General features: G+C 35.3%; 5 protein-coding genes and 1 pseudogene across 8 annotated transcripts; 5 read left to right on the forward strand and 1 right to left on the reverse strand.

Annotated features, from left to right (window-relative positions):
* Window positions 1–1,618: 1,618 nt before the first annotated feature.
* LOC106309342 (glutathione S-transferase T3-like) lies at window positions 1,619–2,404 on the forward strand. The gene has a single exon (XM_013746376.1). The coding sequence runs from the start codon at window positions 1,619–1,621 to the stop codon at window positions 2,402–2,404; it is 786 nt and encodes a 261-aa protein (XP_013601830.1).
* A 2,203-nt stretch (window positions 2,405–4,607) lies between these two features.
* On the forward strand, window positions 4,608–6,680 carry LOC106307676 (glyceraldehyde-3-phosphate dehydrogenase, cytosolic-like). Its single transcript, XM_013744693.1, has 9 exons — window positions 4,608–4,689; window positions 4,777–4,806; window positions 4,894–4,994; window positions 5,063–5,176; window positions 5,262–5,363; window positions 5,549–5,695; window positions 5,778–5,838; window positions 5,940–6,180; window positions 6,255–6,680. The coding sequence occupies exons 1-9, from the start codon at window positions 4,686–4,688 to the stop codon at window positions 6,469–6,471; spliced, it is 1,017 nt and encodes a 338-aa protein (XP_013600147.1). The 5' UTR covers window positions 4,608–4,685; the 3' UTR covers window positions 6,472–6,680.
* A 2,190-nt stretch (window positions 6,681–8,870) lies between these two features.
* On the forward strand, window positions 8,871–10,499 carry LOC106310954. The gene is made up of 7 exons (XM_013748181.1): window positions 8,871–8,945; window positions 9,039–9,082; window positions 9,178–9,321; window positions 9,407–9,577; window positions 9,661–9,786; window positions 9,877–10,022; window positions 10,110–10,499. The coding sequence occupies exons 1-7, from the start codon at window positions 8,925–8,927 to the stop codon at window positions 10,334–10,336; spliced, it is 879 nt and encodes a 292-aa protein (XP_013603635.1). The 5' UTR covers window positions 8,871–8,924; the 3' UTR covers window positions 10,337–10,499.
* Window positions 10,500–14,095: 3,596 nt separating this feature from the next.
* LOC106310574 (nucleolin 1-like) lies at window positions 14,096–15,711 on the reverse strand. Of its 2 annotated transcripts, none has more exons than XR_001263815.1 (7): window positions 15,579–15,711; window positions 15,461–15,504; window positions 15,235–15,378; window positions 14,991–15,158; window positions 14,770–14,895; window positions 14,548–14,680; window positions 14,096–14,468 (listed from the first exon to the last, which is right to left on the reverse strand). XR_001263815.1 is itself a non-coding variant. In XM_013747803.1 (7 exons), the coding sequence occupies exons 1-6, from the start codon at window positions 15,597–15,599 to the stop codon at window positions 14,644–14,646; spliced, it is 540 nt and encodes a 179-aa protein (XP_013603257.1). In that variant the 5' UTR covers window positions 15,600–15,711; the 3' UTR covers window positions 14,096–14,468; window positions 14,597–14,643. The 2 variants fall into 2 exon arrangements, 1 of the variants encoding a protein (XP_013603257.1); XM_013747803.1 differs by having other exon boundaries at window positions 14,597–14,680.
* Window positions 15,712–19,204: 3,493 nt separating this feature from the next.
* On the forward strand, window positions 19,205–21,052 carry LOC106310357. Of its 3 annotated transcripts, XM_013747585.1 has the most exons (4): window positions 19,205–19,293; window positions 19,880–20,044; window positions 20,184–20,247; window positions 20,352–21,052. In XM_013747585.1, the coding sequence occupies exons 2-4, from the start codon at window positions 19,914–19,916 to the stop codon at window positions 20,652–20,654; spliced, it is 498 nt and encodes a 165-aa protein (XP_013603039.1). In that variant the 5' UTR covers window positions 19,205–19,293; window positions 19,880–19,913; the 3' UTR covers window positions 20,655–21,052. The 3 variants fall into 3 exon arrangements, with proteins under 3 accessions (XP_013603039.1, XP_013603040.1, XP_013603038.1); XM_013747586.1 differs by lacking the exon at window positions 19,205–19,293 and having other exon boundaries at window positions 19,710–20,044; window positions 20,188–20,218; XM_013747584.1 differs by lacking the exon at window positions 19,205–19,293 and having other exon boundaries at window positions 19,718–20,044.
* A 1,694-nt stretch (window positions 21,053–22,746) lies between these two features.
* The window catches only part of LOC106309343, a 2,120-nt pseudogene continuing 1,296 nt past the window's right edge, over window positions 22,747–23,570 (forward strand).

Consider the following 23,570-nt stretch of genomic DNA (forward strand, 5'->3'; position numbering starts at 1 on the left):
AGAAGGAGACTATTGGCAAAAGCCACTGGATTACCTATTTTTGGAATGGAATACTTTCAAATATCAATTCCATTAATTTCATAAAAAAAATTACATGTTACCATAAATAGAATAGAATGCTCATTCCATTAATTCAAAAAAAAAAAAAAACCAAATACAAAAGAAACAATTCCATAACAATTTTATCAAGAAATAAATAGAATGGATCTATTCCATTTTTCTAGTGCATTCAATTCCTCTTATTCTATTCCATTTTTGATTCACCGGTTACCGCCGGAATGTTTGTATAACGCATTTCATGTTCAAACAAAGCTCTCAAAGTGGAGCACGTATGTGTCTCAATATGAAGTCGATTTGATAAATATAGAACACCAAATTATAAAAAAATCTTTGTACAGAAAAAATATTCTTATAATTAAGCTTTAAATCCTCGAAAGTAGTTAGAGCAAGTTTATTGGGGTAGTTTAGGAGAGTTGCTTAGGTAAATTAAGATTAAAAATAAATGAAAAACATGAATTAAGCAAAGGGGCGTTGCCTAATTAGCACCGCGAAGCGTCCGTCCCTCGGCGCCACGCGTCGGAGCTTCATTGGAGAGAGGAGAGAGAGAGGACACGGGTTGCGTCTCTTTTCTTTCTTTTCCTTCTTTTCCTTTTTTCCTTCTTTCTTTCTTCCTTCTCTCTTCTCCGACGCGATCAAAAGGCGATTTCATTTCTTCACTGTGGATCTACTCAACGAAACGGTGTCTCTCTCGGTGGATCTTGTCGGCTAATGAAAACGGTGTTCCTCTATCGGTTCCTCTCCGCGACCAAGGAAAACAGCGAGATCTCCCTGGTGGTGGCTCTTGGAGAGGAAGCAAATCGGTGACTGTTGATGCTCAGACAAATCGAAAGGTAAAGATTAGTTTTAATGTTTGAAAATTTCAATTATGCATGTCTTAAATAATTTCAATTAGATTGTTCTCTTTCATAGTGAATCATAACGATTTCAATCCTCTGATTTTTTTTCTGTCTTTGTGTCTTGAGGTGGGTTGATCAAGAGACATGATCGAGGCTGGACCTTTCTCTTTGTCAGACAAAACACCCACGATAGTTCATGAAGGTAAAACCTCTGTCTTTGATCTTTTGAATTGGATAAATACTTGATCTTTGCTCTGTTGAATTGGTTAAACCGTTGTTTGTATTGGTTGGTGTTTTGTGTGTTCAGTTGCGATTGAATTAGAATTTTATTGTTGTCTGAAATGAATTTTATTGCTGTCTTGAATTGGAAAAGCATGTTTGGTTAACTTTCTGTTTGAGTTCTTGTTCTTGAACCGTAATAAATTGCATTATGTTTGAACGATATAGGAGGTGTAGTGTAATGAATGCGTTAGGTTAGAGTTGTATGAAGATAATAAATTAAAAGTAAGGTTGTGTTAAGATAATAAATTGACGTTTTGGTTTGATAGATATGGATGGTGTAGTGTGATAATTGTGTTAGATATATGTCCACTCGGGTTTGGTTGTGATCAATGCTTCTCTTCCTTCTATTAAACTGTGTCCTTCTCCTCTTTCTTGAACAACCCCAACCCCACTTCCTCCCCTTTGTTCTTTAATTTATCTCTTCTTTGCCATCCTAGGATATGGATTCCAATCCATATAGACATAATCCAAATTTTGTTGATCTACTAAATAGTCAACAAGATATTGCCTTTGGTTCCTATGAAGATAGTGTCGAGCTATCTTCAAGCCAAGTTCCTTTTCTTCCCACTCAAGGTACAGCTGATTCGAACTTCGTTGGAAACACTCCTCCTGACTGTAAAGAACGAAGGAAGTGGACGCCTTCGGATGATATGTTGCTCATTAGCTCGTGGTTAAACACGAGCAAAGATGCAGTGGTTAACAATGAGCAAAAATTAGGCGCTTTCTGGTCAAGAGTAGCAGCGTATTTTTCAGCGAGTCAGGTCTCTGGAGGTGAACATAGAGAGGCAAATAATTGTAAGCATCGATGGCACAAGATAAATGAACAAGTTTGCAACTTCTGTGGAGCCTATGAAGCTGCAACAAGGGAGAGAAGTAGTGGCCAGAACGAGAATGATGTGGTGAAACGTGCTCATGAAATTTTTTACAACAACCATAAGAAGAGATTTCTCCTTGAACATGCTTGGAAGGAGCTGAAGAACGACCAGAAGTGGTGTGAGCTTTCATCTTCCAAAAACGCAGGAAGCTCAAAAAAAAGAAAGGTTGATGAGGACGGGGCAGATTGTTCAAGCTCTCAACCAACTGAAACAATGCGTCCAGAGGGTGTTAAAGCCGCTAAGGCCCGTGGTAAGAAGACAGTGGTTGAGGAGAATACGCGGAAGGAGAATGCGGTCAAGGAGTTTCAGTCTATGGTGTCATTAATCCATCTCTCTCCATTGTCTCTCTAAACCAAGTCTATTTTCTATTCTCTCATCTCTCTTCATTCTCTCCATTATCTTTCTCAAAAAAAATCTATCTCATGGCATCTTCTTCTCACAACAATTATCAAGACTCGTTTGATGAAGAGTATGATCAATTTTTTGATCAATATTTGGATCAGACATTCGAGAATTTAATCATTGCTAACGGTGATCAAGAAGGCGAAAAGAAGACAAGAAAAAAAAGAGTTTTTATCGAAAGAAACCGTGAAGATGGTCATTTCCGGTTGTGGAATGATTATTTTAGTGACGCTCCAACGTATCCAGAAAATCTATTCCGACGACGATTTCGAATGAACAAACCATTGTTTATGCATATTGTTGATCGTCTCTCAAATAAAGTTCAATTCTTTCGTCAGAAGAAAGACGGTCTCGGAAGGCTTGGTCTCTCTACACTTCAGAAGTGTACGGCAGCTATTCGTGTGTTGGCATAAGACTTAACTCCTGGACGACCTTCTCGTTAGTCGTCCATAAGACTTAACTCCTGGACAACCTTCTCGTTAGTCGTCCAGAAGACTATCTATCTGCGTATCTGTTATGACTTTGTGTTATGAACTTCTCTGTATTAAGAATTTATCTGCTTATCTGTTATGGGTTTACGTTCTTAAATTTATATGTCTTATGAACTTAATTGTGAAATTGCAACTTAAAAAAACAACAACTCCACCATTAGATTAGATCATCCGAAAGGTTACAACACTACCAAACTAATTTCCTACGAAATGATAGTTTGGTAGGAGGATAAGTTTACAAAAAACTACATCCTATCCTCACCCTTTTACAAAAACAACACCTTCCTAATCTGTCATACAAAAACAACACCTTCCTCATCTGTCATACAAAAGAACATTTCATCCCACAAGTTCAAGTACAAATAAAACATCATTAACCTTGCTCGTCATAAGTTCTCAGGGTCTCATCATTGTCTTCGTTCACTTTTGAATGGCCTTCAGGAGTCTCCTTAAATATATCCAACGCCATCTTCTCCCTTATAGCCTTCGCGTTCTTGGTACAAAACTCTGGAGGAAATGATATCCCAAGAACATGACATTCGATGTACTTCAGAGCGAACACGCCACAGTCACCAGCTCGGGACTGAGGTACTCAAACGGTAACTCTCTCATATGTGTATGGCTCCAGTGTGTGTTGGACACGTTCTTCGTCAGAGCCAGCGCACTCAACAAGCAGATAAGGGACCATTGTGACGAAAGGCTCCATGAGCTCATCGAGTTCTACAGCTCTAATATGTGATATAATGATGTCCCAGACGACTATGTGCTTCTTAGGGATCAATATCCAAATAGCAATCCAATGCTCGTTCCTGAAGTTCACTGGCACATAAATATCATCCACATCCAACCCCCAAACCTTCATAGATTGGCAAAATAATGGTACAATGCCTGCATGATAATTCCACGCCCCACCAGGGAGTCTTCTTCCTAAGTCGTTGATGTCGTCCTCGTCGCTCTTAAATTCCCGGTACTTGTGGGACAACTGCCGAGAAAATACATGATCAAGAAACACAGTCTCTCGCTCCTGAAATGATGTGGATTATCTTGGTACCGTTGCCTCAGTACATTAATAAAAGCATCCATATGCTGCATATAAAACATTACAAGTCAGAGATACTTATCAGACGACTTACGCTTAAGTCGTCTAGTAAGTCTTCTGTTATGTCTTCTAGAGAAGACTTATCAGACGACTTCCGGAAAAGTCGTCTGATATGTCTTCGCTAGAAAACATAACAGAAGACTAATTGGTAAATCGTCTGTTAAGTCTTCTAGAGAAGACATAACTACTGGTAAGGGGAATAATTAATAAATTTTATATTTTAAAAAAAAATTATGTTTAATATTTTTTTATTGTTAAGCAACTTAAGTTAAGCAACTACCAATAAACCAATATCATTAAGTGTTTCTTAAGATTATCTCTTATCTTTACTTTAATACTTAAATATTCATTAACAACCACTTAAGCAACACTAGCAATAAACATGCTCTTAGTTTCCCCAGTTAATTCTTAATCCTGCCATAAACCGCTGGCCAAAACAGTGCAAAAAGGGTAAATAATCTTAAAAGTAATGAACAACCTCGTCCGTAACCTTCTTCGAAAGAACAAATCTCAGCCACACGATCAAAATCTCGATCGCTTTATATAACCCTAAAGCCAGACCAAACTCTCTCACTCACTAACTATATTCTTCACGCTCGACCTTGCTCTCTCGTTCTCATCGTCATCTCCAATCTCTGAAATGGGTGAATTTCGTCGCTCTTGTTGATCTGCGTTTCCTCGATCTCTAGCTTCGTCGTTTTGATATGTCTCTTGTTTGTTTGTTTGTGTAGCTGACAAGAAGATTAGGATCGGAATCAACGGTGAGCATTTATTTCTATCAAGAATCTTTTTTAATCGTAGTTTTAGTTCTGCGGGGATCTGAGGTTGATGGTGGTGGTTTGGTGAAGGTTTCGGAAGAATCGGGCGTTTGGTGGCGAGAGTGATCCTTCAGAGGAACGATGTTGAGCTCGTCGCTGTTAACGATCCCTTCATCACCACCGAGTACATGGTCAGAGTTTCTTTATTGATGTGCTGATTATGTTTGACGTTGTAAAATTGAATGTATGTTTGTTGCAGACGTACATGTTTAAGTACGACAGTGTTCACGGGCAGTGGAAGCACAATGAACTCAAGTTGAAGGATGAGAAGACCCTTCTCTTCGGTGAGAAGCCAGTCACTGTTTTTGGCATCAAATATACATACATAAATCGATGTTGATCTTTGTGTCTCTCCTTAAGTTATGAAATTATAATTTGTGGTATTTTTTTACATCCCAAGGAACCCTGAGGATATCCCATGGGGTGAGGCTGGAGCTGACTTTGTTGTTGAGTCTACTGGTGTCTTCACCGACAAGGACAAAGCTGCTGCTCACTTGAAGGTTCTGCTTTTCATCTTCTTTTGATGTTACATGGCATTATGTGTACTAGTATGCATATAGCTAGTTGGATTCTAGGATTACTCATTTAGCTCTTGCAAGAGTATTAGTAAATATTGCAACTTAACATGTATGTATACTTATTCGATGACAATCTTTTAACTGAATGAATTGATTTGGTGTTTTAGGGTGGTGCCAAGAAGGTTGTTATCTCTGCCCCCAGCAAGGACGCTCCCATGTTTGTTGTTGGTGTCAACGAGCACGAGTACAAGTCCGACCTTAATATTGTCTCCAACGCTAGTTGCACCACTAACTGCCTTGCTCCCCTTGCTAAGGTCTCTATTTGTTCTGCCTCCTGAATTTCAAAATGAACCGTGCCTCGCTTGTATTGATGACATTTGTGGTCGGTATATGCAGGTTATCAACGACAAGTTTGGAATTGTTGAGGGACTCATGACTACCGTTCACTCTATTACTGGTATATATACAAATTTCATTTTGATTATCTTGATTCCTGAATACTGTTGCCTCTTTTACTGAAATTATAGTTTCATTGTATGCTTGTTTGTGTGATTTCAGCTACTCAGAAGACAGTTGACGGTCCATCAATGAAGGACTGGAGAGGTGGAAGAGCCGCTTCCTTCAACATCATTCCCAGCAGTACCGGAGCTGCCAAAGCTGTCGGAAAAGTGCTTCCACAGCTCAACGGAAAGTTGACAGGAATGTCCTTCCGTGTTCCCACCGTTGATGTCTCAGTTGTTGACCTCACGGTTAGACTCGAGAAAGCCGCAACCTACGACGATATCAAGAAGGCTATCAAGTAACCTTTCTTCGGTTCCAGTTCACTCTTTTGTAAGATTAACTCTTTAACTGATTGGATTGTTACCAATACAGGGAGGAATCTGAGGGAAAGCTAAAAGGAATCCTTGGTTACACAGAGGATGATGTTGTCTCAACTGACTTCGTTGGTGACAGCAGGTCGAGCATTTTTGACGCAAAGGCTGGAATTGCATTGAGTGACAACTTCGTGAAACTTGTGTCGTGGTACGACAACGAATGGGGTTACAGTACCCGTGTGGTCGACTTGATCATCCACATGTCCAAAGCCTAAATCGCCGTAAGAGAAAAGATGACCTCGATCTCAAATGATGTAATGATGTCTTATAATTTGTCCCTTTTTCGAATAAAGTTTTATCTGGCCATGATGGTGGTAAGTTTGTAGACCGTGTGTTTTTTTACTGAAAGCCTTTTGTTTGGCCTTTGATATAATGAGTTACTCTAAATGTTCTCAATGCCATGTGTTTGCACAACGAAGAGTTCTCTCTTCTCATATACAATCAAACAATAAATTCATCTGTAAAATTATTTTAAAACAATGCTAACATAAGTATGAATCAACTGAATGAACGATTACATACTTATGTTAGTATGGTACGCTTCTCTATTATTTCTGATTAAAAAGACGCGACGTGATAATTTCAGTTAACCGTTTTCTCCAAAACTATCATTTCTCTTCTCAAGTTGTGAAATACAAGAAATTTACACCAAAGAAACAGGTAAAATGTCTTAAAGATATCTCGAGAACTAATACATGACAGGCTAACTGCTAACGTGAGTGCACAATATAGTGGCACTGTAGTTAATCCTATGAAAGAAGACCAGAATGGTGGCTTCAACGCACGTAAATTTTTTTTTTTTTCCAGAAGTAAATTTATTTGTATGTGTGTTGTTCTTGTCATGTTGATAATATTATCTCCTGCAATATTGGATTGAGTTTTACCGGACATGACCCAACCCTTCCTCTGGATGATATCGAGAGCAAGCTGTGTGAACATTTCTTTCCATCCGGTTTCCCACAAGCTGGTTCTTTTGCTTACAAGACCGGTGATGGTCTCAATAGGTTTGTGGCTTGTATGATTATTTACAGCCAAGCTTTCGTTTATGTCATTGGAGAAGACGCTGTAGAGAAGGCGCTGGAACTTAGTGGACGTTCTGTGGGAGGATTGAACATTGTAGTTACCCGGATTTTGCCACACAAACCGATCATATGTGGCTTCTCTCCCGCACGTACGTTAATTCGGTTCTTGATTCTATTTTAACAACTTAAAACGCCTTTCATTCATTCGTCTGTTTGTCTGTTTTAGGTAGCATGGCTCACTTGGCTCGCTTGGCTGAGGAGCAGAGGAAGAAGAAGAAGCAGCGGAAGAAGAAGAGTAAGACTACAGAGTAGAGAGATGAGGAGAAGATCATGCTATTTTGTGCTATTAATTTGTGATGCAATGCAACCTTCTTCTTTTCTTTGGTCTGGATGTTAAATGTTATGTTAATTTTTGTGTGTTTGTGGATGTTTATGATAAACTCAATAATATCACTATGGCAACTTGGTTGGCTAAAGTGAAAAGCAAGTTTAGTAACTCAATGCCTGAGATCAAAATCTATAAGGAAATATCATAGGATAGCACTAAAAAAAGTTTCTATCACAAAAATAGATTCTAAGAATCAAAATGATCAAAATGTTTCATTAAATAGATAATTATACATTTATACCTTTAGGGTTAACTAATTTAAAGAGGGGAGATTTGGGTTTGAGGTTTAAAATTTTATAAAATAGAAAATAAATATTAAAAATTTAAAAATAAAAATTTTAAAAATAGTTCCAAAAAGTATTTTCGAATTACAAAAAGGAAATTTGAAAAAAAATAAAGAAAAAAATTATAAAAGAATTTCGAATTTGAAAACATATAATCTAAAACTATATAAAAAAAAAATTATTTTATTTTTTATTTTTTTTATATATTTAGGGTATTAATGTCATTTTACCTATTAAATGAAATATTTTAGTCATTTTCTTTCTTATGATCTATTTTTATGACAAAAACTTGAAAATTGTTTATTTACGAGAATTGCACAAATCTATATTCCATATTAATGATTACTGAGCTAGAAAAGAAAAAAGGTTACGTTGCATCATAAGTTAATACCACAAATTAAAGAGCATATGTCTTCTCCAAAGAGAAGAGATTTTTACTTGACAGTGTTCTGCTTCTTAGCCAAGCGCTTCTCCTCTGCCAAGCGATCCAAGATAAAACCTAAAACAAAAAAAAAACATACGAATTAAATTCAAAGTTTTTTTTTTTTTGTAACAATTCAAAGTTTAATTTTACTTTGTCAAAAAAGAATCAAGAATCAAGAATCAAATTTACGTACACGGGACAGTGTAGCCACACTATACAGAGTAACTTTGTGAACATAACGAAACACATGGTTGTTTATATTTCGGTTTGATTGAATCTTAGATGATTGACCCATAAATTTTTTTATTTCGTGGATTAATTTGCAAACAAAAAAAAATATTGAGAGTTATTTTGGGGAAACCCTATATTACTCAACTAACAAACACTTGATTGTTACATGAGTGAACAGGCCTAAACTAGGCCTAAACTAAAGACACAACCCAACGAGAAGGAAATTTACGGCCCCAAACCAGATAACTAATAAAAGATTCCATGAAGACCTAAACCCTAGAACCAGAAGAAAATCTTATTGCAACTCCAAAACCTAACCATGCAGGAATCCGCCATCAAAGTCATTCTTCTTCGATCCTTATCGCTTTCACAAGTAATGGTTTCTTCTTAGTAGAATTTACTTATTAGATCTTTTGTACCTTAGGGTCTGTAGGTTCTGGAATCGAAGGATAGTGATGCAGAGATTCGAGAAAGCAGGTTCGTTTCTTTCTGAGATTTGTCTCTGTAATTAGATAGATCATGTGTTCATGTCTCACGGTAATTAATTAATTAATATCCTTTCCAATATATAGCATTAGCAGGATTGCGGTCGAGGGATACGACACCTCTCTTCGTAGGGAAGATGTCGATGGTGCTTTGAGAGAACATTTCGCTTCATGTGGAAACATAATACATGTGCATGTTCCCATAGACGAGAGTAGTGGTACCCTCTGCAGGTTTGTGGCATCTTCCTCCAGCTTGATCGCTCAAATTAACTGCTGCTTAACTATAAAATCTACTTGTTTTCTTGTGTGTTTACAGATATGCCTTAATTTATGTTAATGAAGAAGATGAAGAAAAGGCGCTGAGCCTTGATGGAAGTGACATGGGAGGACGGATTCTAAAAATTCAGTCTTACGCGTTTCACCAAAATCACCTTGAGAATTTCTTTGACCCGATGAAAGAAGACAAAGCCTATAGGATACAACACACGTAAATTGCTCTTTTCATTTTTTGTCTATTTATTTATTATTAGAAAATTGTGCCTGGTTGTGTTGATAATATGACTCTCTTAGGATACTGGTTACGTGTGATGACATTTCCCTTCGTATCGATGTTATCAAGACGGAGCTAGAGAAATATTTCTCTGCAATCGGCTCTCTTGTTTACCGAGACGTAACCGAATCTGGTGCTATCAAAACGTTTGTTTCTTCTTCCTCCCACCAGTTTGCTTGTTAATATTTTTTTTTTTTTTGCTAGCTAAAGAAGCTTGTTTTGAGTTTTTTTTACAGCCTAGCCGACGTTTATGTCCGTGGACAAGAGGGTGTAGAAAAGGCGCTGGAAAGTAGTGGACCTTCTGTAGGAGGTTTGAATTTTGTAGTTACTGAGGTTGTTCCACTTCCAAAGATAACACCCAAGACTGGCTACATTCACCCACGTACGTAAATTTGATTCTTTTATTCTTTTTTTGTTTTTTTTCAACGGAATAAAACCTTTCCTTTATTCGTCTGTTTGTTTGTTTCAGATAACTTTACTATCATGGCTAGGAAGCAGATAGAAAATCAGAAGAAGACTGAGACTACGGCGGGAAATCAGCAGAAGAAAAAGAGCAAGACTACGGAGAGAAATCAGAAGAAGAAGAATAAGAAGAAGGAGAAGAAGAGCAAGACCAGGGAGGCATACCAGATGAAGAAGAAGAGTGAGACTAGGGAGGGAAATCAGAAGATGAAGGGAGTAGAAATCTCTTTCTGAGGAGAAGACGACATGCTTTTTATGATATTAACTTGTGTGCAATGCAACCCTTCTTTTCTTTTGTCTGGATATTTAATGTGTTATGTCGTTTTTGTGTGGATGTTTAGCAACTCAAGACAGATCAAAATCTACATTCCAGTAATTTGTTCACAGCCATTCCTATAGTGGGTCAAAATCCAATCTCAAACATAGTCCATCTGCTCTATCAACCTCTGTAATTCCTCTTTTGTCGTTACTCGGGGTTTTCCAACTTCCAAAAAACTGGCAAGTGTGGCTACAATAACCCAGGTACGTAAATTTGATTCTTTATTTTTTTTTTTTAACTAAGTAAAACCTTTCATTTATTCTTCTGTTTGTTTGTTTGTTTCAGTTACTGAGGGACATCAGAAAAAGAAGAAGAGTAAGAACCGGGCCTCGTGGTCTGATGGTAAAGGAACCTCGGCTGAGGTGTCCGCCATCACGAGTTCGAGCTCCTCGCCTAGGCCCCGAATAATCCGCTTAGTCGCTAGTCCTTTATAAAGCGCCTAGTGATTTTTAGAACATTGCTAAAAACCCTTGTTCTAAAACGCGGCGGCTTGGTCCGAGAACGTGGCGGATAAACGTTAAACGGTTGTGGACCGTGGATTTCAATCTAATTGGGTGAAAAAAATCGGATGGTAGGAGAAATCTCAAGTTTTTGTTCTTTTTAACCCAGAAACCAAATGTTCTACGTAAGATATATAACATAGGTGCTAAAACAGCAAGAAAAAACAAGGAGATGATGGAAAATCGAAAAAAAAATCAGCCGCCATCGTGATTAAAATTGCAGAGAAATAAACCCTATAGGAAGAAGATGGCTGGTAAATGACGAATTTGCCCCTCCTTAAATGAAAACTCGAAAATACATTTAATTTGCACCGAATTCGCCTCGAACCTGAGCTGGGAGGTGTTAATAAACAACACTAAACCACTAAACCCTATAGGAAGAAGATGACTGGTAAATGACGAATTTGCCCTTCTTTAAATGAAAACTCGAAAATACATTTAATTCGCACCGAATTCGCCTCGAACCTGAGTTGGGAGGTGTCAATAATCAACACTAAACCACCACACCACCATGAATCTCTTGTAATCTGTAGCAATATATTAAATATATTCAAAATAATATAAAAATGCCCTAAAATAAATCTCTGATTAATCCCTGTATAATCTCCGATTTATTGATTCGGTGCTAGACGTCATCCGACCGCACGCGTTACGCCGAGCGTAGTTTTGAACAAGGCTAAAAACTAAGGGGTCTTATTGAATCAAACATTCGTGAGGATTTAAGATTTGGTTAAATCCAAAAAAAATCCAAGATTTGAGTAAATATTTAACAAAAGTTTTGTTGCAAATTTTATGGGGTTTTGAAGAAATTTCAGAGTGTTTGAAATTTTTTTAAAATTTTTAAATATTATTATTTTTAATTACTATAATTTGATAATCTTGATGTTTTATGAAACTATAAATATATAAAAAAAATTTAAAAATCGATTTTCAAATAAATTTTTTTATTTTATTTATTTCAAACATTTTGTTTTATTTTTTTTAATGTGAAGTAAAAAAATATTTTTTAAAAAAGTTTCAAATACCATCATAGAAGGGTGGTATTTCGATCATTGTTTTTTTCACTATAAAATATCATCCAAATCCTATTTGTTAGATTTTATTGACAAAATCCATATTTTTCAATAAGTTGGAATTTGAGAGAATTTATACAAATGACTAATCTAATAAGCTTGAATTTCATATGGAATTTGTATATGCTTAGATATAATAAGAGGAGATTTGAAAAAAAAAAAAAAAAGTGAAAGCCTCTCAAATCCTTGATCCAATAAGAATTACTAAGAGTTGAGATAGATAAAATTGTAAGCTCCAGAAAAAACTCTTTTACTTCTTAGGAAGCTGCTTTTTGCCCTGTTCTGTTTAGATTAGAATATACAGAAGACCGTGAATACCTTGATGTGTGTGGCTATGGATTGCCGTGCCATTTATTCGCAGTGAAGACACCAAGTTCTTGACTACCACACTTTCATGTTTATCCTAGAGTCATGACTCATGATTGATACTTGATAGGCGATCCTAATTCTCTCTCTAAAATCACCGAACCGAAATCAATATACAACAACAAAGTTCAAGTTTATATATGCAAACTCATATTATATACCTTGACGGTGCTGATTTATGTGGCCACCGAGAGAAGATTTGAAGAACTTGTGAACACAATCTACTTTCATATTCTTTCTTTTTTTAACGCTGGTTTTATAGCATAAAGAATCCAAAGAGAATGTTCCAAAAAAAAAAAAAAGAATCCAAAGAGCTTGGACAACGTACTTCCCAACACAGAAGTAGGAGCACGCGTCAAGCACAATTCGAAACTCAAAAGAGAATAAAGGAAAAAGCTATAAAGGGTAGAGAAAGAGGAGCAAAACAGAGCTCCCAACCCAAAGCTAAAACACGACCAGAGCACACACAAATAGCATTCGTGCTTCCGACTCCATTCATACTCTTTCTCAGTGCTCTCTTCTATCTTTTGATTTGCTTGTCTCTAAACCCTCAGACTCAGTAGTAGATTAGTAATTGATTATATTTTCATAATTGATAACCAAGTGTACATCTAATATTAGGTGAAAACATTTGAAAACATTTTTGGTTTCCAAACCTTAATTGATTACATCTAAGTATTACAAAACAACCATCCAAAGGCAGAAGGCAAACTCTTTGTATATGTACGACTTAATTATTAATGATATTTTTATACTTATCAAAAACCATTCGTTAAAGACAAAATGACTCCATTTAGTCTTCGTCAATTGAAACATCAAATTGCAGTAAAAATATAGATCAAAATGATTTTTTCCGCATCATGTTTTGTTCTTCCATAAGTTAGATTTCGGGTCAATTAAGGGCAAGACTGGTTCAAACCAGCTGCAGTTGCGGATGCGGTTTCTAGCGGTTTTAAGGGCAAGACTGGTTCAAACCAGCTGCGGTTGCGGATGCGGTTTTAAGAGATTTGTACGACTGGTTCTGCGGTTAGAAATTGATGCGTTTGCGGAATACTTATGATTGGTTAACTACCAAATACAGCAACAGTTAAATAATAAATTAACAATATTTATATTTTATATAATTATAAAAATATCAAAATCATAATATTATAATTAATACAAAAATTATATTTAGAAAGTTATAGTTTTAAATTTAAAAAAATTATAGAACATATTTTTATTTTAAAATTTATAATATTAATTAAAATATAATAGATATATTTTAGTATTTTTAATAATTCCAATTTAAAATTTTTATTGAATATATTTTATTTTGTATTTATATTGTTTTAAAAAGAAAAGAAAAACATTTATTTGAATATTTGAAAAAAAAAGAGCTCATGAACTTTATTTGAATATTTGAAAAAAAAAAGTTCATCCGTGGACTGCATTAAATTAATCTGGAATCTTTAAGTATGGAACACTCCTAAAGTAAGTGATAAGTTGTTCTTTTTCAAGGTATGTACTCATTTACTTCAGTGACAAAAAGAAACTGCAAATATACACATTATTTATACTCAGGATACTAACATATAGTTTGCGTGAACAATAATGAAACATTAATACGTTACAAAACTAGAGATCAGATCAATCATATGATCTCAAGTTGTAGCTTATTTATCGGCTAATAAAGTGTTCTTTGAGGTGGTTGATAAAAAGGTTGTTACTTGGACTTAGTCTCTGCTCGGCGGGGGGTTTTAAATCTGATCCGTCTTAGGTTGTTAAAGATCCAACACAAATACAAGCATAAAACATTTAAGTATCCAGACAAGAAAAGAAGGGTCGCATTGCACACAAGTTATATCACAAAAAGCATATGTCTTCTCCTCAGAAAGAGATTTCTACTCCCTTCTGATTTCCCTCCTTCTTCTTCTGATTTCCCTCCTTGGTCTTGCCCTTCTTCTTCTGATTTCCCTCCGTAGTCTCACTCCTCTTCTTCTGATTTCCCTCCCTGGTCTTAGTCTTTTTCTTCTTCTTCTGATTTCCCTCCGAAGTCTCACTCTTAGGATCAATAATGAAATATAGTTTAGGATCATCTATCTGCTCCTTGAAGCGAGCGTAGATACCTAAAACAAAAAGACAGACAAATTAATGAAAGGTTTTACTTGGTTAAAAAAAAACAGAATAAGAATCAAATTTACGTACGTGGGGGAATGTAGCCAGACTTCTCTGGGGTTTTTGGAATTGGCTCAACCTTAGTAACTACAAGATTCAAGCCTCCACTACGTTCCAGAGCCTTGTCTACAGCCTCTTGACCATTGAGATAAATATAAGTTTGCTGTAAAAACTCAAAAACAATTCTCTAGTTAGCAAATGGATAAATTAAAAATATATTAACAAGAAAACTGGGAAGAAGAAGACGCAAACATTTTGGTAGTACGAGCAGAGGTTTTGTGGGGGTAAACAAAAGAACCACATGCAGAGAAATATTCTTCTATCTCCTTCTGGACAGCATCGAGAGAAAGGGAATTGTCATATCCCGTAACCTTGGCCCTAATAAACATTGTAGGAGATCATTTTATCAACAAGACAGACACAATTCTCCAATAATAAATAAGTAACCAAAAAGAGAAAGAAAAAAAATTTACGTGTGTTGGTACTTAAGGAGTCCTTCTTTCATCGGGTCCAAGACATGATTAAGGTAAGTTGCGTGAAACGGGTAAGACTTGATTTGCAAAATCCGTCCTCCCATGTCACTTCCATCAAGCCTCAACGCCTTTTCTTCATCTTCATCATTAAAATAAACGAAGGCGTATCTGTAAAACAAAAGCAAACAAGTTAAGTATATAGTTAAGCAGCAGTTAATTTGAGGGAAAGGGGGAAGCCACAAACTGGCAGAGAATCGTCCAGTCACTGTTTCTGGGAATAGAAACATGAATTATTTTTCCACATGAAGCAAAATGTTCTCTCAAAGCCTCATCGACATCCTCCAGACGAAGGGAGGTGTCGTATCCTTCAACGGAAATTCTCCTAATGCTGTTGCAAAGATATTCATTAATTACCATGACACATGATCTATCTATCTAATTACAGATACAAATCTCAAAAAGAAACGAACCTGCTTTTTCGAATCTCTGCATCACTACCGTTCAATTCCAGACCCTACGTTACAAAAGATCTAATCAGAGAAGAAGAAACTATAATTCAGAAAGCGATAAGGATCGAAGAAGAATTACTTTCTTGGCGGATTCGTCCATGGCGACTGCTGCGCTAGGTTTTTCGAGAGGCGATGAAGATATTTTTGTTTTCCAGGTCTAGGGATTTTAGGTGTTTATAGAGAGTCTCTAGTCTCGAGTCTCTAGTCTCGACTTTAATTGTTACCAGTATATCTTCCGTGCTACGCACGGCTACTATTTATTTGTATGTATATATACACTAAATATAGTAAATATAAATTTAACAATGTTAATTTTCATTTTAATTTTTTTTTTAAAATTGATATTTATAACTTACAATTGCATAATATAAAGATCCCTAATATAAATCCTGAACGTAAAATATTGATCTTCTTTCAAAACCAAATAAAAATTTATTACATATGAAACACAAATTGAAGAAAAACATGTGTTTTCTATAAGTACTATTAACATATCAACTTTATTTTGTAGATAAACTCCATTAGCGTCTTTTGTCGTGTTTATCTCTTCTTTTTTTCTCCTATGGACGCTTTTGTTATCTTTCTCTGTAACTTTTACATTTCTTCATTTTCAATGGTATACATGTTTTGACATTTTGTTTCCAAAAAAATCAGACAAATTTGGTTAAGCGTAGAAGAAAATTAAAAGTGATAAAGTATATATAGATCAAAAGTAAACAAAATAAATACATAGATAAAAAAATAAGAAAGACCAAACTCATCACTGATCAGATTAGTAGGTGAGATATGAGTCTTTTTCATTTCTCCACACCACTGAATTTCTCCAGCTCCATTTGTTGTCTTCTAATGATCATCATTTTTTCTCTAGTGGCACTTCTCAAATTTCTGAAAGATTTTGTACGTGTGCTTTACGGCGAGTTTTTATTATTCTCCTTTTCTTTTTTTTGTGCACATTATTCTCCTTCTCTAAATTACCACCACCACCACACAAAATAAGAACTTCCAACAAATCCAGAATTGATTTAATCTATTTTGAAAATGATATTGACTTCTTTTACTTGTCTTATCACTTTTACCCAGCATGTAGCAAAATGTTTATAAAAAAAGCTATCAGTAGATTAGAAAGAAAAGATCGATGAAAAAACAAAATTCAACATGACGCAATTTAGGATTTGAGCAAGAGTTTGAGTGTTTTTAGCTATGTATGTAAAATAAAAATCCGTAGTCTATATGGTTAAGTACATTTGTAGGAAACTTTGAATCTATAACTTTCAAAATATCAAAATAGTATAAAACAAAATATCAAAATAGTCTAAAACATTGTGTAAGAGCATCTCGATAAAGAAACTTTATTTTGAAATTTCCAAAACTCTATATTTGAAGTTTAAAGGTGATCTTCTCCAAAAGCAAAACTTCAAACTTAACTTCAAAACTATTTATATTTTATAATATGATCTTTATATTTATCATAACTAATTTGAATTCAGAAAACTTTTGTAAATAACTAGCACATATATAAACATATTACAACAATACTAATTAATAAAATATTCTATTAAAATTAAAAAATAAAAATAAAAATAACTTAATTAATATTAAACTTCAAACAAAATACCATACTATTCCATAAAATTATTTTCGTAATGCATATATGATCTATTAGTGCATTTTGAAGTAAATGGCTCTCCTCATTTTTACTTTGTAGATTACGAGCTAAAAGTTGTTGAAATCGGATGATATTGATACTTGTAAATACATTAGATCGAAACAAGAAAGTAAAATAGAAACATAAAATATTGCTTAAAACTAATTTTGTTTCGATAATATTAATACTCGTGAATATATTTAATATGAATAAGAAATAATTGTATGAAAAAGATATCAAAAACAACAACAACCATCTTCAATTATACAAAAAAAATTTGGAAAATATATTCGAAAATTTTGAAGGTTCCGGATCAAACTTACTTGACTATTAGTGTTGTTGTAATACTTAAATTTATGTAATTTCATGTATTTTTAATTTTTTTTGTTAAGTTTTTTTTGTATATTATTGTTGTCTAAATCTAATTTAACATATTTTAAATCTTATTTTAAAATTTTATTTAATTTTATGTGTAAAATTTAAAATCTGAAAAAAAATTAAAGTATTTATGAGATATAATTTTTTAAAGATTAAATAATAAACGAGAAAATATTTATGAATCATAAATGTGATGTGTGATTGTAGTGTCGACCAAAATGCAAAGAAAAATATGAAACTTCAAATTTGAAGTTTTGAATAGTGAAACTTCAAATATAAAATTTCACTATTTGATGTTTTGAAGTTTCTTTTTGGAAATAAAAAAATTTCATATTTGAAGTTATAGAGTGTCTTTCGTAGATGATCTAAATTACTTTTCAAACAAAAAAACTTTCTGTAAAGTGAAAAAACTAGCTCTAACTATTTTCAAAACATGTCTTTTTTTTCCGTCAATAGATGATTTTATTATTTAAAGGGCCGAGCCCAACAGTACAAAAAAGCCCAAAGCCCACCAACCGAAACCGTAGAAAAAAACTAAAAGCGGCCCTCCGTTCGCTCACGGCGTCCCCCCGCTTCCAGCCATCACCGGTGATCAACCCAACGATCCATCGGAGAAAATCGACACTCACTGGCTTCACAACCACTTCGCCGCAAACGCCTCCAACCTCGAGTTCCCAATAGTGGAGAGAGTCAATCGGTAAACCGAGATCTCATCCGCCTCCTTTCGTCACCGGAACTGGGAAGAAAGCTTCGTCGGCACAACCAACCCTTCAACATCGGATACCTTCGATCGTCTTCGGACGAGAACTCCTCCAACAAGACCAAACCGAAACCGCAAGAACCAAAGATAAAAACAAACCCTAACAAACCTAGGGGACTAAACGCCGGCGGCGCAAGGCACAGAACGCCTTCACACCCCGGAAGCTGAAGCCGGCGAAAGCAGAGCTATCGAAGCCTCCGCCTCCCGGAAACTAGACCGGCGTCGATGGATCTGTAGAAGCCTCCACGTCCCGGAAAACCTTAAACTGACAAACCGACATCACCCCACCTCACCCTTCACCCAATCGCGTCGTTACTCCAGCCACCGCGCCACCGCATGTGTCAGAGCTCCGACAAAACGAACCGAGAGAATAGGTGGAGAAGAAGTCGGGGAGCGTTTCTAACCAAAGAAAATGGACTCCGGCGACGGCACGGACGCTCACGCGCCGGCCGTACGCCGGATCCAAAACCAGATCTGTTTTTCTCTCTTTAACCTTTCTTTCTCTCTCCCACACTTTCACTATTTTCAAAACATGTCCTCTATCAGAAATTCTAAAATAATATTAAAAGACAATATTTTGTGATTAGCTAATAAGAGTGTTAAGAAATCAGATGTCAATATGAAATAAGTATGTTAAATCGTCGGTGACATTAATTTGATAGATATTTACGAGGAGAGGGGTTAGGCACCGGCTGTACCCAAAAAGGCGAAACAGAACAAATGCAACTGAAGAAAGAAGCTCTATACAACACAGATATTTAAAAAATTTCAAAAAAGTTATGAAATATATTAATTAAAAATTGAATAACTGATAAGCGTTTTACTACGCAAAAAGAGAAATAAATATAGAAATAAATGAAAAAAATAAAATAAATAAATAAATAAGGATTCCATTGCGTTGTTGTGTGCAGGTTATCTCTTTTCTCCCTGCCTTTGCTATTAACCTAAGAGCCATTAGATTTTTCTTTAGATCTATCTTAAAGCTACTTCTCCAAAGACGATTAGTTTCAGGTAATCTCTCTCGGACACATCTGATGTTTTCTGATCTAGTGTGAGTTAAAACTGATCTGAATCTGTGTGTCTCTGCTGAAGATCCTGTAATAGATATGGATCTCAAACTAATATTTTCCGGATTCTTCACGTATATTCCATTTTCATCTAGCTAGATCATCGTTTATGTTCTTCTCCAGATGTTTTTATTCTAATATCAAAATCAAGCAGATGAATTTCTCACTGTTGGAGTTAGACTTTTTTCCCATGGCTAATTTTTTTAAATAAAGAAAAGAAAAACCATGTCTCCACTATGATCTTGACAGGATCACTATATATTTTTAAATTCATAAATTACTAATTAATAAATTTACTCAGGAAATATTATCGTGGATTTGTCAAGTGGCTAAATATCTTAATTAAATAATTCAATAATGAATAAGGTTCCTGATTAATTAATTAAATTATAGGGTATTGAGACCAGATCTCCATAAGAAACACGTTACCGTTTGACCACCTCTTCTCTTCCATTATCATATAAATATCTTTTTCTCCTCATCGATCTCTCTCTCTTGAAGTTATATTCTTTCGCTTGTTAATTTGATAGGTTCCTTAGAGCAGCAACTAAGAAGAAGAAGAAGATGATGATGAACAGCTGTGGACTCCAGCAAAACTCCGAGATGAGGAGAGACACCGTTGTTTGCCCTAAACCACGCCGTGTCGGTGTACTCAACAACCATCACCTTGCTCGATCTCTTCGATGGCAAGTCAGGTAACATGTTTTCTTTCTCTTATGAGTAAGATCTAACGTTTTTATTATTCAAAAAAACAGCAAACGTTTTCATGACATATATTTTCCATGTCATCAATCAAAATGATTGACTCTTTGTTTTATGTTTTGCTTTATTAAGTCAGCAGATGGATCTATGCGAATCGAATTCACGAGGCAAGATATTTGATTTCATCCTCGCTAATGTAATAATCAATGATGATATAGCTACATATTTTACATATAAAGTTTGCTTTTATGTTAATTGTTATATATGTGAGGTTGATCTTGTGCATATATTTATCTACAGGGTAATGGTTATGAACAAGATCCGAAGATGACGTCATCGCCGCCGCTGTTCTTTACAGGGTCGCCGCCGACTAGAGTTTCTAACCCTTTAACAAAAGACTTACTCTTTCGGGACGAGCTTCTCGTGGTGGCTCCTCCTCCGTCCACTCCACGAGCAACCAAGCCACCACCGCCGTCGTCTCCAAGGAACGGTGGTGGATGTGTTCGGGTGAGTACTAACTTCGGGAACAATCCTACGGTTCGAGTCGTTGGATTCAACTGCCTTGACAGGGACAGAAGCAGCAGCGTTCCGACTCTTGCATAAGAGTCCCAAAAACGCTGAAACGAGAGATAAATGCAAATATATAACAGAGAAATTAAGGGTAAACAGAAATTTAAAAAGGTTTAGGAAATGATTAATGATGTGATCATGTTGGGTGTATATTTTGGTGGAAAATATGTAAACGTCTTGAAAGAAGAGGGTAGTTTTTAAAGGGGCTGTTATATAATTTTTGGTTTTGAGTGTCCGATTTGGGAATTTTTGTAAAGTAAAAAGGGAGAGAGAGAGAGAGAATGGTTTGTGAGTGTTTCAGTGTTTGGTGTCTTTAGTGAAAATAACATCACTGTAAAAAAAGGAAAGAGTTTTGAAATGTGAATATATCTTTACTCTATTGTATCTTATGTACATATGTAGTTATCAAATGAATTGTAAACTTTTAAATTCTTATTTAGTCCTTTTGTGTTACAAAATTTGGTGATTAGTGGTGTACAGTGTACTGTCATTTATTCGTTTTGTTTATGTAAGTTTTAATATGAACTTTACATGATATAAATGAACAATAATAGTATATGGCTAAGAGTTTTCTGTTTTGTATTTTTCGATATTGTGCTAGTTTAAATGTTAGTATCAAAGATAATTGAAGGCATACTATTATGTGATTTTTTTTACTGAAATGTTTTAGCTAAATAAATAAACCCATATCCACCCCTCTTCACCGCCCCAGCTTCGCTCCTACGGGCACTCTAAAGTGATCTTGACGAACCAAAACTCAAGAACCTGACAAACCTACAAGTCCACGACACAGCTCTTGCTGTTTTAACCTCTATATATACTTCCCTTCGTAATAGATTGTGATATGGGCAATGGTTACAGTCTTATAGACCAGACAAACATGAGGACAATTCATTGTTTTCTTGTTTGGGGTCTATTCCAATTGTTTGCTTGCAACTTAGGAAAAAAAAACTAATTCTATTTGATTTATTTTGTTTTTGCTTTTATTGTGTCATCAAGCTAAAAGATTCGTCAAACTTGTTTTTGCCGGAAATCTCTCTTACTTTATTTTGAATTAGGGGGTGTATTCAACTGAGAGTTTCAAGTGATTTATATTAAAATGATAAATTCACTGTTATTCAAACATGGATTTTAAAAAACACTTTAAAATCCAGTGTTATTGAATTTGTCATTTCATAAAACACTCTGAAATCTACTGTTATTGAACAAAATTTAAATTGAAGATTTTAGAGTACTTTAATTGATTCTAGAGTGTTTGAGGAGAGTTCCTTAGTTATAAAAATAAAAATCCAAATCTCACTGTTTTAGATGAGATTCTAGAGTGTTTTAACAAAAATCACACTAAATTCTCTAATTCTCCTGCAATCATCTACAAACTCATTAAAAATCAAATTATTTCAAATGTCAGATTCCCTCCCCCCAGTGTTTGGTGTCTAGTGAGGAAAAACAAACAACTAAAAACCGATTATCCCAGGACATGTAAATTAAATCATACAAGTGAGGACAAAATTTTGTAATATGGTTTGATAGACTGATAACAGTTTAATTTGCAAGTATTTATTCTAGTTTATCGGGCTTACAAAGCGTAAATTTTGAGATTGATAAGCCCATTAGAGCACCATTAACCCTAACACCCCAAATAAAGTGTTTAATTCTTTTTTTTTTTTTTGGTTTTTGTCTGATTTAAAAAAAAAAATTAAAAACGAACCAATCGCGGGCCGCCACGTATCAGCGGGATCCGCGAAACAGTGCTAACACCGATGCTTAATTAAGCACCAGAAACACAGTTATTAGTTTTTATGTAGGTCTCATCCATTATTATATTAATTTTTTGCTAAAGACTCTTTCTAGTAAGCCCCATTAATCCTGCTCTTACGTCCATCACTTTATAAGATAACCTCTATATGGGGTAAAGCGAAATTTTTTAACTCAGCGTGAAAAGTTCACTCAATAATCTTTTAAAAAATAAAGACCGAACACGAAATGCAAAAAGAAAAGAAGTTTTTTTCCAGGCACCTCCCAATTCGCGTGAAAAGTTCACTCACAAATCTACATGTAAAGTGATAGACACGCGCTAATTTGTACGTATCCCTCCATAAAAGAAAATCATCTTCTCGTTCGGAAAATGGAAAGGCTCGGCTCCACTCTAGTTTTCTCCCTCGTTGTTGCCGTTTGTTTAGTCGCCTTCGGCTTCTACATCGCCGTAGCACCGTAAGTCACTCTCCTCTCTAGTTCGATTTCTGGGCTAGCTAAGTATGAATGAAAGTGCGAGTACTTAAAAAAAAAAAAAAAAAAAAAAAAAAAAAAGTGCGAGTACTTCAAAATATTTTTCGGTCTGTTATGTAATTAGAGCTATAATTGTTGTAAATTCAGATAAAACTGTCATAAAGTTCTGGTTTTATTCAAACTGATAAAAGTTCCTCTGATTCTAATGATGATTCTTGAAGAATTCGTTCGGAAGCATTTGAGACGAGAGAAACATATACTTAACTAAGCATAGAGTATGTTGACATGCGTGACAGTTACGGTTCTGTCTTTTCTTTTCCTCTTTTTTGTTGTGTCACAGGGAAACTATTCAAGACCCAGTAAAAAACTCAACTTACTGCATTTCTAGCTCTGATGTAGCAACTGGCTATGGAGTTTGAGATTTTTTTTGTTTCTCCTCTCAAGAGAACCATTGATTATGGGCGTGACCAAAAATGCATGTGCTTTGGAAGACCTTTATCCCCTGTAAGTGACCATGCTTGGTCTATTATTCTATTTCATCTCTTCTCGGCGAGTCTCACAAACTTTATTCCAAACAATCATGTCATCACCACCTTTTGGGATGCACTGCTGTTTTCTTTCCCATTTGATAATGTTAAAAGTTTAGTTAAAGACTTAGAACAAACGGATCATCTCAAACCCTCATTTGACTTCAAGAACATCACCTCAGGTTCTAAACTGTAC

The sequence above is a fragment of the Brassica oleracea genome, chromosome C8, assembly GCF_000695525.1.
Source record: "Brassica oleracea var. oleracea cultivar TO1000 chromosome C8, BOL, whole genome shotgun sequence".
In the NCBI taxonomy this organism is placed as follows: Eukaryota; Viridiplantae; Streptophyta; class Magnoliopsida; order Brassicales; family Brassicaceae; genus Brassica; species Brassica oleracea.